Here is a 10,630-nt window from a genome sequence, read left to right as displayed (position 1 = left end):
GAGGACAGAAGGCTGATTTTCTCAGCTGTCTGAGATATTCGGCTGGCGCAGCCCCGAAAGGGCCTCAGTCGGTTGAAGGCGAAAAGGAGCACCGTAACTTGAAATATCAAATGAGCAGTAGCTTTTTTCCCCCCTCTTCTTGCTGTCTGTCCAGGCACCTCATCAGCCGCTCACTGCCCAGGCTCTACAGCGAATTTAAATAAAGCCCGCCCAGCTTGGCGCCGGGACTTCTGCGCTGGCTTCAGCGATCGCGTTTGGCCCCGCACAGCCACCGTGACCCGCTTTTGCGCATGTGCAGGGTGAACGGCGGAGAAGGTGAAGATGGCGGCCGCCCGGGCTGCGGCCCTGGGAGTCCGATGGCTGCAGGGGACAACCCGAGGCGTGGTGCCACTGGAGGCACGGAGAGGTCTGCACGGTGTGGGAAGCGGGTGCCTGAAGTTTACTGCGTCGGGAGGAAGGCATCCTTGGGACGGTGGCGGAGGTGTCCTGTCTGGGGTCGGGGGGTCGGGGGGACAGGTGCCCAAAGAAGGGATGCAGGGTTGCTGTGGTCCGGCAAGGTGCGGAACTCCAGCCTCTGCAGTCACTGCGGCGTAGTCCTTTCTGGGTGGGCGCCTAAAGCACCGCGTCCATCTGACCTGCATCCCTCTGCGTCCAGCCTTCCATATGACCAAGGACATGTTGCCGGGGTCATATCCCAGGACCCCAGAGGAACGGGCGGCGGCCGCCAAGAAGTATAACATGCGTGTGGAAGACTACGAGCCATACCCAGATGATGGCATGGGGTGAGTGAGGTAGAGGAGGTCTACTCGCGGCAGGGGCAGTGGTGGGTGAGGGCGGTTGGTTGGATTGGGTGGTGCGACTCGGGCGTTTTTCTCCCGGATCCTTGTAGTGACCCCCTCAGAGTCATTAGTGCGGGTGCTTTTCTAATGTTGGGAGAGGTGGCTGAGCAGCTGCAGCCGAGAGGGCTTCATTTTTTTTTTTTTCCCTCAGCTCAGGCTGTTTCCTCAAATGAGGAAGCCGAGGTTATCATAGCTCCCTCGAGTACTCCAGAATAGCGAGATTCTTCCTTGGCTCCATGCAGAGCACTGCCTTTCATTTAGATTGAGCATCTGCTGGGCTCAGGTGTCATCTAGGCACGTGACCAGGCGAGAGCTAGACTCCTGTCATGAGAACCTGGCTGAGAGTGGGGCACTCTATATTTATTTGTGTATGTCTGTTTTTTGTTTTGTTTTGTTTTGTTTTTGCCATTAGGGATATGAAAATGTCACTGATGGTTAAGCAAATTACACGGTTCCACACCAGCCTTCATTCTTCAGTTGGTGTTAGTCCCCTCTGGCCCTCTCTTTATCCGTGTAACATGGTTAATTATAAATAGTGGTTAAACATCATCTTCACTTCCTGTGTTAGCATTTTTCTTTTCTTTTTTTTCCAATCATTTTTTTTTTTTTTGACACGTGTCCAGTTTTCATTGTCTGTTTTTTACTTTTTACTGTTTTTGTTGTGGACTAGAACAGCCTGGGCAGTAGTCTACATAAGGTGAACTTGTATTTTTAGGGGGAAAACCAAGTTAAGCGAGACCTCCAACAAGGTGTTTGAAGCATGAGGGTATATATCAATTTGTGGTTAAGAAACATAGTAGCTATGGAGAAGAAAAGCCTTTTCTAATGTGTACCTATTTTGTTTTATCCATCAAAGGTGGATGTAATTGATTGCTAAATTTCCTTTAGTTCTGAGTTGTGTGACTTTTCTTTGTAAAAGAAGATAAGGCCATATTGTTTCAGGATTTGACATAACCTCTAACTATATTTTGGATTTCTTTGGTTCTTTGCTTACTACTAAGACATCTTGGTTTGGGGGCAAGTTCTATCCTAAGTGATGTAGTTATATATGTCGATTTGTCTCTGATCTTTGAGACGAGGGCTTTGGCTTGTCAGAGGCTACTACAGCCCTTTCCAGAAGTTCTTGCTGTCTCTCTCAGGCATGGTGACTACCCAATGCTGCCCAACCGATCACAGCATGAGAGGGATCCGTGGTATGAATGGGACCACTCAGAACTCAGGCTGAACTGGGGTGAACCGGTGAGAGAACCATTACCAGTTACACTAAAACCATTACCAGTTACACTAAAACCATTACCAGTTACACTTCCTCTCAGTTTCCTTGCCTTTTCCTGGGACTTTTTCCTTAGTGCAGATGGTGCCTTTTTGCTAAGCTTTTCTGCTCAAGGAAGCAAGGTCCAGTGATCTGGGACCTGACTTTCTGCGTGTGGTACACAGGATGGAACTTACAGGAATACCCAGAGTCCTGTGCACTGTGAACATTGTGCAGGTCATGCTTGAGCAACCTTTGCTGGAGCCAGCATTCATCTTTAAGGCTGGCCCTGTGTGTCTTGGACCTGGCTCAGAATATTGCCCTAAGAAGGGTATTGCTTCTTTGAAGCCTTATATCAGGCTCTGTTCATTCCAGATTGCCTGTTGTCTTAGTTAGGATTTCTATTGCTACGATGAAACACCATGATCAAAAAGCAGGTTGGGAAGGAAATTATTTATTTGGCTTACACTTCCATATCACTGTTCATCTTTTAAGGAAGTCAGGACAGGAACTCAAACAGGGCAGGAAGCTGGAGGCAAAAGCTGATGCAGAGGCCATGGAAGGATGCTGCTTACTGGCTTGTTCCTCGTAGCTTGCCCAGCCTGCTTTCTTGTAGAACCCAGGACCACCAGCCCAGGGATGGCCCCACCCACAATGGGCTGGGCCCTCCCCCATCAATCACTAAGAAAATGCCTTACAGCTGGATCTCATAGAGACAGTTTTCTCATCTGAGGGTTCCTTCTTTCAGATAACTCTAGGTTGTGTCAAATTGACACAAGACTAGCCAGAACACCTATCTTTTGCAAAAACAGTTTGTGACAGTTATTTATGTGCCTTTCTGCCACAGATGCACTGGGACCTAGACATGTACATCAGGAATCGTGTGGACACATCTCCTACACCTGTATCCTGGGATGTCATGTGTAAACATCTCTTCGGCTTCGTGGCTTTCATGGTTTTCATGTTCTGGGTAGGGGACATGTTCCCTTCCTACCAGCCTGTGGTGAGTATCTTATGTGCTCTCCGAAGCACATTTGTCTCCTTTCCTGAGGGAGTGAAGTTGCTGGGATAGGAAACTAGCCAGTGCCGAGTTTGGCTTCCTAGAGTTTTAGACAAGAGAAAGATGAAAGGCCTTACCCTCCCGCCCAGCAGGCATCAGAACACTGCTCTGCCCCTCTGCGTGGACCAGATAACTGAGGAGACAGACTTGAGCACTAACTAGTGGCTGAGAATTCGGACGCTAATTTTCAGTTTCCATCTGAGGACAGTCGTTACCACTTATATTCTAGTAGTAGCCAAAGACTCTAGAGCTGAAACCTTACCCTGCACTGAGCAATGAAGGGCACTTTCTTCAGGGTACTGGAGAGAGTTGTGATTCAGAGCATTCAGAGGACATAGAAAGTATACTTCCCAGCTTAAAGGAGGCATTAGGACCCCTTAGATAGAAGACATAATGAGCACCATGAGAACATGTGTGTGCAAGCCTGGCACAGCTTGTATGTGTCCACCTACAGTGACTGTACAGAGCGGGATGGACCATGGGGAGGGAGCAGGATTAAAACTGGGGGACAGGGCTGGAGAGATGGCTCAGTGGTTAAAAGCACTGACTGTTCTTCCAGAGATCCTGAGTTCAATTCCCAGATGGCTCACAACCATCTGTAATGGGATCTGATGTCCTCTTCTGGTGTGTCTGAATACACTGACCATGTACTCACATACATTAATAAGACAACAACTACTACTACTACAACAAAAAAGCTAGGGGACAAAAAGAAAAAAAGGATCTGAGTCATGAGAGGTCAGAGAACTATGAGGGACACGAGAGACAGTAGGAGGGGGACAGATGGTGAGTTAGGTGATAATAAAAATAGGGCAAATGAGATGGCTCAGTGGGTAAAGGCACTTGCCGCCAACCAAGCCTATTGACCTGAGTTCATCCCTGGGACCCCCATGGTAAATGGGAGAGAGCTGGCTCCTGTGCACTGCCCTCTGACTGCCACATGAGTGCCATGGTAGCAGTGTGCCCACACACCGAGATATTAAATAAGTAAATGTAATAAAAATATCCAAAAATGTAAATCAGACATTAAAAAAATAATTCCTAAATAACCAGCTACATCGGTTCCCTAGAGAACTCCCATACATTCATATTCCCCAGGCCTGGTTCTTAGAAGTCCTAATTCTATAGCTCTACAATAGGCTTCTAGAATCAATATTCTCAACAGTTTCTAGGTAATTATGAAATGCATTTAGAATTGAAGATCACTAGATTATGAGGTGAATTGATTAGCTCTGTTGGGCAGCTTTTATGCAGAGCTGAGGATTTGAGCTTGATGGCAGAGTGGTGTGTTAATCAAACAAATATTTATATAACCTCTGCTATGTACCAGATGCAGACTGTGCCAGGGGGTAGGGATGGCGGGATTTCTTGGGCTTCCTCTCGTACCAGGGAGCCATCTTTGTTTGTGACAAGAAGCCTGGCATGATATGGGCCAGGCTCTAAGGAAGGTTAGTCTGGGCATGTCTCCAGGGTGTTTGGAGGAGAACTGCAGGCAGGGGCTGCAGTCTTTGCACTTGGCTACCCAGTGCTGCCTCTGCAGAGACGATGTCTTGAAGGGAGTCGGCACAGCGTGTTCACTGACACAAGCCTTGCTAAGCCCTGGGGACACTTTTCTGGAGAGCATGTGGGGCTGTGCTGAGCACTGACCTCCCTTCAAGAGACCAAGGGACAGTGTGGCCCTTCCATTTTTCAGTTCTGTAAGCACATCACCCTTTTCTCCTCCCTCTGAGCTGTGTGTTCTGACAGCTGTTTGTTGGTAAAGCCAGCAGCCCTGAAAGCACGTCCCAGCCGCGTCTCCTCTGCTTTTCCCCACACTGCTCCTGCACGCCTCATTTGCCAGGCCACTTTAGTGGTGGAGCCATTAGAGGCTGAGTGACTTAGAGGAGATTGAGTCTGTCTCGACCCCGAGAGAGAGAGAGAGAGAGAGAGAGAGAGAGAGAGAGAGAGAGAGAGAGATCGAGCGCAGGATGGATGGATGGATGCACCATTCTATTTAGAAAGCTTTGGCTTGAACCTCCCCCCTCCATTGCTCACTTACAGGGCAGACACCACTTCTCTAACAACTTAGGCTCTCTCTGTGCTTCGGGTTGAGCAGGGCAAGAGCATCCCTCTGCCAGTTTAGCACAGCTGGTTCTGACCAAAGGCTACTGTACGCCCATTTGCTCTGCGTGATTGTTAACTCAAGTAGGATGTAGTCAGGTATTGACTGGCTGGCTGTTGTTCTTGCTGACCTGTGCTTTCTGTTTTTTTGTCTTCTTCCTTAGGGTCCGAAGCAGTACCCTTACAATAATCTGTACCTGGAGCGAGGCGGTGATCCTACCAAAGAGCCTGAGCCCCTAGTTCACTATGATATCTGAGAAGGCTTGATGGGCTTTTGTGCCCTCGTTCCTAGAGGCTTAACCTTAATGAAATCCCTAATAAAGCTCAGTGCTCTGGTGTCTGTGTCTCCTTTCTCCAGGAATAGTCACTGCTGCGAGGAGCCGGGTCCTTGTCCTTCTCTACGTGCTGCCTGCCTGCATTCCTGTTTTCTTGCTCTGAAATTGGAAGGATGGGAAGGAAGGTTAGGAACCAAGCTTAAGAAAATCATAGGTCATCTCACCGGGGCTGGGAAAGTGGTTTCTAGCCTCAGCCTCACAGTAGCCACATTTGTAGTCTGAGCCAGCCGTAAGGCTCATTGAGTAGAAGTGACTGGTGGCAACCACTAAAAAAATCTTGGCTGGGGCTGGTGAGATGGCTCAGTGGGTAAGAGCACCCGACTGTTCTTCCGAAGGTCCGGAGTTCAAATCCCAGCAACCACATGGTGGCTCACAAACATCCATAACAAGATCTGATAACCTCTTCTGGAGTGTCTGAAGACAGCTATAGTGTACTTACATATAATAAATAAATAAATCTTAAAAAAAAAAAAAAAAGTCTTGGCTGTGTGGGCTTCCAGGCAATCCAAGTGAATATCTGTTAACCTTCAAGGAGGGTAAGAATTGATGGAAGGAATCATGGTGGCTCATGCCTGAAACTCAAGCGAATAAAAGAAATGGTGTAGCCGGGCGTGGTGGCGCACNCCTTTAATCCCAGCACTCGGCAGGCAGAGGCAGGCAGCCTGGTCTACAGAGTGAGTTCCAGGACAGCCAGGGCTACACAGAGAAACCCTGTCTCAAAAAAACAAACAAACAAAAAAAAAAAACAAAGGAAAAAAAGAAATGGTGTGAATATCATTTCTGGATTTTGTAAAATTTATGTGTGAAATATCCAAAGAGGAGGATCTGGGTAAAGTACCTGTCAGGGAGTTTCCTGTGACCAGTGACCCCTGTGTTAACCCATCTGCAGTCACAAGTGAGTCAACACACACTCTGTTCAGGGGGTTGCTTCTTGACAAGAGTATGTAGCTTTGGCTGAGATTAAAAGTAGAGCATTTTCTTAAGTTAACCTCATTTCATTTGGAAAACTGGCCCATAAGAAAAATGTGTCTCTCCTGCATCAGTACAAATAAACTAATCAGACTTAGTCACTGTTTTATTGCCTCAAAGAAAGACCATGACCATAACAACTCAGGAACAGTTAATTGGGGATGTGCTTACAGTTTCAAAAGCTTGGTCCATTATCATCACGGTGGCAAGCGTAGTAGGCATGATGACAGATGTGGCTGAAAGCTGCATCCCGATCTGGGTTGTGAGTAGGTGGGTGGGACAGATGGATGGGAGTCAGACTGGGCCTGCCATGGGCTTTTGAAATCTTGAAATCCACCCCCATTGACATACATCGGCCAACAGGAACATGCTTCCTTACCTTCTAATCCTTTCAAAGAGCTCCACTCCCTGGTGACCAAGCATTCAGATATGTGAGCCTTTGGGAGCCATTCTTATTCAGACCATCACATCATTCAACTTAGATATGGGCTCCATTAGTGATTTTCTGGGTAGTTAAAAAGAGCAAAATTAGGGAGTGGAACTGAAAAACATTACTTTTTGAAGAAGAATTAGATATATTGCAGGCCGCTGAGATGGCTCAGTTGGTAAAGATATGTGGTGATCACCTGAGTTCAATCTTTAGACCCTACATGGTAGGAGGAAAAAATCCATTACTTCAAGGTGTCCTCTGACCTTTGCATATAGTGTGTGTGCATCCACACATGCACAGAATAAATGTCATTTTAAGAAGTTCTTTTTACAAAGATATACTCTTTAATCATCTCATTCTTAAATATTTATTTATTTATTTATTTATATGAATGTATGTGGCTGTGTGCCACCAGGAAATGATGTTGGATACTCTGGGGCTGGAGTTTGCAGTTGGAAGCTGCAATATGGGTGCTGGAAATTGAACCTTAGGACTTTAGTGCAGATTTCTTTTGTGATGCTCCATCAGTGTGGTTGGTACTTCTGCTTTATTCCCTAATTTGGGCGTATTGTCCAAGGTTCAGCTGTGTGTGTGTGTGAGTGTGTGTGTGTGTGTGTGTGTGTGTGTGTGTGTGAGAGAGAGAGAGAGAGAGAGAGAGAGAGAATCTCCTTTAGCCCAGGGTGCCCTTGAACTTGCTGGGTAGCTTGGGTACCTGAGGATGACCTTGAACTTTTGATCCTCTACCCTCTGAGTACTGGGATTACAAGGAAACCACCACAACTACTGGTTTCTCTAGTGCTGGGAAATAAAACCAGGGTTTCAAGCCTTAGGGCAGGCACTCTCAGCCAATCCACACCTCTAGTTCCTAAGGTTCAGCCAGTCATTGACCTTGTTCATTCCTTACTCCACCCCCATCGCTGGCTCACCTGTTTTTGTGATAGGACACTAAAAAAAAAAAAAAAAAAGTTAAATGTTTAGTTGTAGCAAGAATGGTCCTGGCACAGATGGTGCCACACATGGGTGTCTATCTGATTTCAGAACTGCCCATCAGATTACGGGCCCCCCAGTTTCAGAGGTGACCTAGGTAGAAGTCACCATACAATTCATGCATCAAGTGGTATTTTTGAATCAGCTTGGGTATCTTCACCTGCCACAATTCCCTCAACTTGAAAAGCATCTGTGATATCTTCACGCTCTCTTTTCCTCTGCCTCAAGGTTTTAGCTCTGTTATCTGTTATCAGTGACCCTGGCTGTCTTGAATCCTTTCCTTTCTCGGTCAATAGAGTCAGGGCAGCTCTCTTTCAGTCACCAATATTAATCCAGGCTTTCTTCACAGTTCCCTGGGCTGCTCTATTCCTCTTGTAATTGGGTCCCTGCCTTCCTCTCTTTTCTCTCCAAAGGGATCCATACTGCCAGATACAAAATACAATTGCCACTAGTGCCTCTGGCCCAATAATTTTCAGTAATTCCCTGTTAACCACAGAATTAATTGGTAATCCACAGTTTATCTATCAGTACTTGTTCTCGATCAGTCTCTTTGACTTACTGTATGGGAAATGCCAGCAGTCCCATTAGCCGCTTCAGTCCCCCCTTTTGCTGAAATATTACCTAGAGTTCTTTCAGCTCCAAGGAGTAATGCCCACGTCATGTGCCTGAAATCTTCCATGAAATGCCTGGTCCACAATCGTCTCTTTTTCCACACACAGCCCTTAATCAGTTTGTGGACATTCTCTACTAGTGGGCTCCAGTGTGCACCACTACTATTTACAACCTCGATTGCTTTTTAGCTAAATAGATCACACTAAGAGCTCATGGATTAAGGGCCGGGGCTTCCCTCACTTTAATAACTACATAATAAATTGAATTAGTGTTTTCCCTTTCCATACACAGGCTCTCCATGGAGCTTAGCTCAAATAGAATAGACTAGCATGTACTGGTCTTGAGCGCTAGAACTGTGCAATCCCAGGGCGAGTGAGGCGGCCCTGCTGAGAAACCTCTGCGCTATCGGTGTGGATTATGTTGCGGAGCTCCGCTAAGCGAGCAGAGGGAGCGGGTCGCCAGCTGTGGCCAGGGCAAATTGACTTTTGGTCCTCGGCAGCCGCCGTCCGCAGCGCGGTGCGCCCTTGGTTGGAACAGGACTGGCTCAGGCGGTCGCCTGTGACCCCTGACCCGGGCGCTCAGAACAGGTGGGTTTCCCCCGCGGGTCTGGGGTCCCGGAGCACCGCGCCTCCCGCGGGAGGGCGCCGAGGAGCTCGCGGCTCGCTGAGACCACACCCGGGCCACCACGCTTCTGGAGCACCCGTACGAATCCCTCCCCCCCGGCTGGACCCGATCCTGCCCCCCGCCACACAGTGTCCCCAACCCCGCCGAGGTCCAGCATGGTCCAGCATACTGCGCGCGCCACCGCCTGCTCCCCAAGCCTTGACTTGACCCAGCCCTGAGCCTGCACCGGGTCGCGGTGCCCTGGCCAGTGGTAACTGACCGTTAAGTGCCTTGTATGGCAGTCAGCGGGAGAGAAGCCGCGTTGACCTTCTCCCTAAGGACTGGACTGCCAAGGGTCGTCCTCCCTGATCGTAGTTCCCCGACCCCATCAGTCCGCCACTGCCCTGGCTGTTTTGATCCTAACGAGGGCTTTTCTTATAAACTGATGCCCCAGAGCAAAGTGGATGGAAAGCGCATTTCCCCTGTTCCTTCCGTCAATGGTTTAAGCACGTCATGAAAGCTTTGCTTAAATTAATATTATGGTTAAAAGCACGGGATTTACATTGCGGCTTAGCCGGCTGTTTTCTATGTAAAACGGAGTAACAATTTATAGAACTTTCTAGGTGTTGTGTCTGGCAAATGCGCTGTTGCTGGTCGCTGCGCTCCTGTACAGGATGGTTCTGACCAGCAGGTGGCACTGATGATGAAATAGTGTAGTTCCATGGTCACAAGATAAAGTGGAGCTTCAGGAGTTTAGAAGCTCCCAGAAACAAGCTTAACTGACAGCTCCAAGCTTTCTTCAAGCTGGAAAGTACAATAGAGATTAAGTAATATTATCTCCTGCTTTTATAGGTGACACTGACCTGACTGGGTTGCTCAAGCAGGTCACAATAAATTCTAAGTGCCTTCCTTTACCTTTCAGCCCTTTCGCTGGCCCGTGAGGATGAGACCTTGAGTATACATTAGAAGTGGAAATCACAGAGTTAAAATGAATGCGGTGTGGGGGCTCACACCTGTAATCACAGCACTTGCCAAGTAGAGACAGGAGGATCATTCTCAGTTACCCAGCAAGTTTGAGGCCAGTCTGGGCTACGGGAGACCATGCCCCCCCCCCCCCCAAAAGGAAAGGGTCTGAAAAGAAGGCTCTGTTGGTAAGAGCACCTGCTGGGTTCCCAGCTCACATTGTAGCTCGCAACCATCTTCAGCTCCAGTTCCAGGGGCTCTAACACTCTCTTCTGGCCTCTGAAGGCATTAGGTACCTGTGTGATACACAGACATACATGCAGGCAGCACACACACACACACACACCTGTGAATATTATAATTATAAATATATTAAGATAAGGTCTTACTTTGTATGTAGTCCAGGCCAGGCTTACCTGAACTTATGATTCTAATGCCTCAGCCTCTTTAATGCTTGGATTGTAGATGTACATCATAGGT

General features: G+C 47.9%; 2 protein-coding genes across 2 annotated transcripts in view; both read left to right on the top strand.

Moving 5' to 3' along the window:
• The first annotated feature begins 278 nt into the window (after window positions 1-278).
• Window positions 279-5,588, top strand: Ndufb8 (NADH:ubiquinone oxidoreductase subunit B8). Its single transcript, XM_021212467.2, has 5 exons — window positions 279-406; window positions 656-782; window positions 1,979-2,078; window positions 2,939-3,094; window positions 5,416-5,588. The coding sequence occupies exons 1-5, from the start codon at window positions 322-324 to the stop codon at window positions 5,506-5,508; spliced, it is 561 nt and encodes a 186-aa protein (XP_021068126.1). The 5' UTR covers window positions 279-321; the 3' UTR covers window positions 5,509-5,588.
• A 3,503-nt stretch (window positions 5,589-9,091) lies between these two features.
• Sec31b (SEC31 homolog B, COPII coat complex component) overlaps window positions 9,092-10,630 on the top strand; it is a 29,118-nt gene continuing 27,579 nt past the window's right edge. The window contains 1 exon segment of the mRNA XM_021208943.2: window positions 9,092-9,171. The gene's annotated coding sequence lies outside the window, so the exon portion shown is untranslated.

Source organism: Mus pahari, chromosome 1 (assembly GCF_900095145.1).
Source record: "Mus pahari chromosome 1, PAHARI_EIJ_v1.1, whole genome shotgun sequence".
In the NCBI taxonomy this organism is placed as follows: Eukaryota; Metazoa; Chordata; class Mammalia; order Rodentia; family Muridae; genus Mus; species Mus pahari.
Note: the sequence above shows the minus strand (reverse complement) of the source record. Positions and strands in the feature narration are given on the sequence as shown.